The sequence below is a fragment of the Cyclopterus lumpus genome, chromosome 3 (assembly GCF_009769545.1).
Source record: "Cyclopterus lumpus isolate fCycLum1 chromosome 3, fCycLum1.pri, whole genome shotgun sequence".
Classification (NCBI taxonomy): Eukaryota; Metazoa; Chordata; class Actinopteri; order Perciformes; family Cyclopteridae; genus Cyclopterus; species Cyclopterus lumpus.
This window is the reverse complement of record NC_046968.1, coordinates 20,861,986-20,868,190: the sequence shown is the minus strand read 5'-3', so window position 1 is coordinate 20,868,190 and position 6,205 is coordinate 20,861,986. Positions and strand designations below refer to the sequence as shown.

Below are 6,205 nucleotides of genomic sequence, written 5' to 3'. Positions count from 1 at the left end.
AATATAACAAAATACTCGAACAAACAACAAACCTCCTTGAACAAACTGCACAATAATAACACAGTATGTGTGAACAATAAGGGTTTTCAATAAGATCTCTGATCTCAGCCTGGTTATGTCCGTTACAATGGTGGTAACGTTACCAGAGGTCAGAGATAAACTATATACATGTCCTTGAGGTGCCTTTGAGCAAGGTGTTCAACAGCCGCCTGCTCTGGTAGAGCTGCTTAGCACCCAACAGGTCCCCAGCTACTTCCAATGAACATGTGTGTAACTGAGTCAAAGTGATACAGAATACGATTAAAAAATAGCGCAAACATAATACAATACTTGATGTTACAATGATATAATACCTTGATTTCCATATAGTACTCATTCAGTGTGAGTGAGAGGGAGAAGGTAAATTGGTGGGACTGATGCAAAGAAAGAGACCGAGGAAAAGAGAGAATCAGGAAATAAAAGGGTTTATCATAAATACAGAATATGATCTGTGAAGGATAAATGAAGGTAATCTGTAAATGTTGGAGCTTTTTATGTCATACTAAAAACCATCAGCGCCTCTCTGTGGTCAAACAGCCACACTGCAGGGGTATATTTTTATTAAATTGACATCGAGTACATGGGTCCGATATTTCACTTGTTTTCTGCTTAATGTAAATAGAGCCATAAACACTGAGGTAATTATTCTGAGAAGAGCAGATAGAAATGTCAACAGGAAGATCCAAGTACATCAAGGAGTCAGCATCAAGTAAGTATGCATGTTCTGTGGTTTTGTTCCAGCTGAAGTCAATAATACTGTTTCTTATTGTGACACAGACATACTACTATACAACATTAGAGTGCAACCATTGATAAACGGTATAGAAATATGGTGAAACACTGCTGAGGTCACTTAAAGTAGCATGATTTAAACTAGAGGTACTGTAATACATAAGATCTTTGGTTTATCTTTGACTACAAAATACAATAGAAACTAAAGTAACTGTACACCCTCAACAATGTATCATTATACTGGTGCATTGGTAAATACATCACAACAAAATGTACATCAAAAAAATAATATTTTTTCTTACTTTTGTAAAAATTGCAGGTCAACACAAAGAGGAGTTAACACACAGCTCTCTCATAGTCACTAAAGTAATACATAAAACTAGTTTCATTCCAACCTCCCAAACAGAAAAAAAAAACATAAAATTATATAAAACACTACAAATAATCAGCATGCCCTTTAATACAAGGAGATGAAAACCAGCAACCCACAGATGTTCAGAGTTATTTGTTTGCAAAATGATAAAATTGCTATAAATTACTAACAATTCTGCCTAATCAGTGATTTGTTCTAAATGTAAAAACTGGAAATGATCAAATATGTAAGTGTTTTTAACCTAATAATCAACAATATTGGGGGAAATTGTAATATTGTCCTAATCCGGTTGATCACACTTTGGCATAAGTGCCACATCATTTCTTTGACAGCTCTGTCCCGAAAAGGCTACATCTGGTTGTCGTTATATTGTGGGCTGGTGTGCTGGTCCTGCATGGCTCCAGCAGCTGCCCCCATGGCCGCCTGCTGGGCCGCTGCCTGGACTTCAGGGTTTTTCCAGGCTCCCGTGGTCCATTCCTCCTGAGCTTTGGACATGCTGGCCCCACTGCCACGGTAGTAGTTATGGATCTGTAGGCAAGGCGGTTTCTCAAGTTATCAACAAGCCTTCACGTGTGGAAGGTAAGTGGTTTTCATTACTTTAGTGATTGTTATCACTTAGATTTGTTTCCCCCAATTTGTTAAGGGAAACAGTTATTTCAGGGACAGCAAAGGATTTATTGTAATTCTGGCCTTTATAATTATATAACTAACAACGCTACTTCATTGATATCTAAAATCCTGGACTGAAAACGGACTGTAACATTAATTTCTACCACAATAAAAGAAGTTGCATGTCTACGTTAAATTCTTACCCTGGTGAGGGCAATGAAGGACAGTGAGGCCACTGCAGTGAACATGATGGTAGGGACCAACATGATGAGGGCAATCAAAATATTATAGCTAAAGAAGGACAAGGTAGCCAACCAACCGCTGAAAATGAAACACACCACCGTTAACACAATTTCATTTAAAAAAAAATTAAATTAAAAAAAAGATTCATTTTAGAATTTGAACACAACATGAGAATCTGTTAGTGGACTGTCTGGTGTTCCTCATCTTGACTCCACCACTGAACAGCTGTTAAATGCCGGTATTCTTTGTGGACTTTAAGTACTGCAATATAAAGTTTCAACGTTTTATAGCTTATACATGAGAATATCCAGTTGCACATGGTGACATTTATAAACTTTATGGAGGCTGTCATAACATTAATTTGTGATCATCAGCCTGAGTGAGGTGACATTTTGAGGATCTCTTTAACAGCCTTTAAAAATCTAATGACAGTACAATCATAAAAGTTATATGAGAGCAATTTCTGATGTTCCATCACTCTTGTTTTAATGAAAGCAGCGCACAAGGTCTTTATAAGAAATAATATATATATATATATATATATATATATATATATATATATATATATATATATATAGTCCTTACAGGATGTATTGCTTGATCTCAATATGTTTCATTCAAAGTAGATTTTGTAGTTTGATTAAAACAACTTTTGATATGAATTAATGCTTGACAATTAATTAATCAAATATGAATGCTTGTGGAAATATCTAAACTTCAACAATGTCCCTGGTATTTGAGTTGCATTAGACTTGTTGGCTCTAAGTATGAGTTTGTGTTCCTTATTGTAATGGCATTCTCATTTTAACCAACATAAAAATATCTATTTTTTACGAAAGATTGATAAACGTGCAAAATATCAGATTTTTAATCTCATACCTTATTAAAATCTAAGTTATTTAAAAACTATTTCAGAGAAATATTTGCAATTCATTTTCAATCTTACCATACTCCCCATCCAGGGATGCCAATGCTTTGGATGATGCTGATGGCGACTTGGGCCATGAACACAAAAAAGAACTGCATGAAGTTGAAGGAGCTGTCACTCCTACATAAAAAAAGAAAAGAAAAAGATGATCAAGAAAATGTTCACATTTGCATACAAAACTGTTCATTACTATACATCTAATCTTGTATGTACATGTTGTGTCTTACATTATGTTATTCATGTTATCTATATATTTGGCATTTAAGCTCACAGGGTGATATAAGTCATTCCCACTCTGCACCATGAGGAGTAATGCAGACAGGCTTCATCCTCCATTGTGGCTCTATCATCGCTTATGTTTAGGAATACACAAGCTGATAATGTCCAGGAACAATAAGCCCAGAACACAAAGGAATGATTGAAGAAGGCCATTTACACTGCCCTTCAGTGAAGGGATAGTGCATGTTCCTATATGGCATTTGATAGGAAATATCATGTGAACAGTACTAGTCCTCTGATCTAACAAATGTGCACATATTTTTAGCATATGGGTATATAAACCCCAAAAGCCTACAGCAATGATCACAGAAGTCAGGAATAATCTCTGAGTAACTCAGTGTTACTTGATAACATATATGACACAATAGTCCATTATTAGTACAGTGTGTTTGCTATTTAAAAAGGTTATTAGTGTGTTGCTTTGTACTTTAAACAACAGCTACAAAACAACTTTATAATAAGTCACCGCTGGAGTACTGACTAAACAATACTGATATAATGTCACTACTTCATATTTGACTTACTTGAAGGCCTTGTACAAGGGCCTGAACCAGCAGACATAGGAGCAGGGAGTGAACATGATTAGCCAGATGATAGCCAGTCCAAAGTTGGTCACTCCACCTCCCCCAAACATCCAAGCAAAGCAGCCAATAAGATTCACAGCGAGAGTAGCACTATTCACTGGAGGAACAAAACGGACTGTTACACGCTGTTACATTTGGTATGCAGACATGAACATGCAGAAAAGCATTTGCAAAAGGTTGGTGTGTGGATATTAAAGCAAAGAAAATGGATTGTGTTCCCTGAGTAGCCTTTTTTAGTAGCAAAAGAAGGCCAATCAGCTTCACATTTTAGAGAATTCTGAGACCAAACACAGCTGCAACATGACAGTGATTAAGGAACAAAGTTAATACTTGTAATTATTTTCACACAGGAAATAGGAAAGAAAAAATGACACGATGATCAACATACAAATGTGCAATTAATGCGCATGCCATGCATACAGAAAATAGGTACAGGAAAAGAGAATAATAGTACATCCTGAAGCAGATTGGGAGTTTGAATACCTGCTTGAGTTTATCGTTTACTAAATAAGACGACACCTGTAGAGAGAAAAGAGTTTAGTGGCTAGTTTAGAGTAACAATTTATTGTTGCGTATAAATTATTATTTCAAATGAAAAACATATTTGTGTTTAGTTGACTGGGCACTGCAAACACAATCATAATCAGCTGTGGTTTACAGCAGGTATATTGGAGTGGAGAAGCACCTCTGCCCTTTGCTATATTTTCTATATACACCTTTGTTTCCATTATCTATGTATTGATTCATTGACCTACTCCTAACTGCCAGTGTCACTGCACCTATACATAAATGTTGCAGCAGCTTTGAGTTGCACTCTACCTTGCATGCCTTCATGGACAGGCAGGGAGCTTCCAGACCAAAGCAATATCACAAACATCATTGTCCCGCTTGTTTATAGTATAATAAACTTTGATGAAAGTGCCTCTGGCTGAAATAGTTTAACACAATCTCAATGTTAACTGCTCTGCTTAAACCAAGGCCATCTGGTTAGCGCTATGACTCATCAGCAAATAAAGATAGAATAACATTCACAGCCAATAAAAATAATATATTTTTGGACCATCGGGAGTCTTGTAAACCATTGCCCTTCTGTTACATAGTTCTTATTAACCTCAGAGGTGAACACAGTTTATGGTAACTTGGAAAATCCTGGCTTCTGTAATATTGGTCGGGCATAAAAAGTCGGTAGTTGAAATTTAAGCTCCAAAGTTTATATGGTAGCCTGATGCAGGAATTCCCATAACTATTGTAAAAATACAACATCACTTTAAGCCACTCACATATCCACAGGTAGTACATTTTCTTGCACATGCTGCGGTGTTGTTCAGGGATCTCCTCAAAGTCCTGGTAGAAGCATGGCTTCAGTGGAATGAATCCCGGCAGTGGGGGGAAGTTGGGCTCTGGGACAAATAATTCCAGTTAGACAGTTAAACATAGCAACTTGGGGATGGTTATTCTTTCCCAGTATATTGTTTTATGATCTCTGACCTGCCATGTGGATTAAGTGAGGGGTTTGCCGTTTAGATTTACTCCTTCAGTCCCTTGAGCCTGTAAAAAATGAAGAAACTGGAGGTTAGGGTCTCCTTGTTGAGTTTTTCTGTAGGCTTTGTACAACCCACCTAGCAAACAGTTAACCTTCACAGAACGTGTCCTGAAGGTTAACTTTTCAAAACCTTTAGAGAACTTTCAAATATTTTGCTTTTTTGATGCCCACAAAATAATGAAATTCCCTTTTTTATTTATTGAGATTGAATGTAATTAAGTGTGAATGGAATGCTGACTTTGACTCCTATCAATTATGCAATACATAGCCTACACATTCATCTTCCTCAAGTCAATACAGTTGATTTGGCGAGTTTCACATTAAAACAGCTTAACTCTGACGGAAACTGATGACCTTTGGATTATATTACTTACAACAAATGTATGTTTTAGTATTCAAGCAGCTGTCATGCATCTTTTTTAGGGTTGGTGATGAATTACAGTGTTTGATACTCGTGTTAAATTAATCGTAGAAGTTCTTGAAATAGTTGTAAATATTATTTTAGTTGTTGTTGACAGATTGCGGGGCCGACAGGTGGAATGGCACCTCGACTGCCTTGGAGAGAGCAGATGATATTCATATATTATTGTAATTTGCTGGTGCTTTGCCCACATTTGTCAGTAGAGCTAAATCTCTGTAATAAATAATAACAATCATAACCATAATCATCATAATCTATTTGATAAATACTGTCCAATAAATCCAATTATGTTCAGTATAGGTTTACCTATTCTTAGACTGACAGATGGAGCAAACCGTTTTAAAGAAGGAAGGATTCTATTGGGAGCACTGGGGTATCAATCAGGTGTGACTGTGTGGGGAAATCGCGTGCATGGCCCATCATGGTCAGGGACGGGCCCCAGGAGGTCAGGGCG

The 6,205-nt window shown here is 36.8% G+C and overlaps 1 protein-coding gene across 1 annotated transcript; it reads right to left on the bottom strand.

Moving 5' to 3' along the window:
• Nucleotides 1-1,492: 1,492 nt before the first annotated feature.
• On the bottom strand, nucleotides 1,493-5,197 carry LOC117725126 (secretory carrier-associated membrane protein 5-like; the record flags this gene model as incomplete). Its single annotated transcript, XM_034525119.1, has 5 exons — nucleotides 1,493-1,672; nucleotides 1,957-2,074; nucleotides 2,943-3,044; nucleotides 3,728-3,884; nucleotides 5,068-5,197. Coding segments are annotated over 5 exons (687 nt in total), but the record flags the coding sequence as incomplete, so codon positions are not given.
• Nucleotides 5,198-6,205: the final 1,008 nt, after the last annotated feature.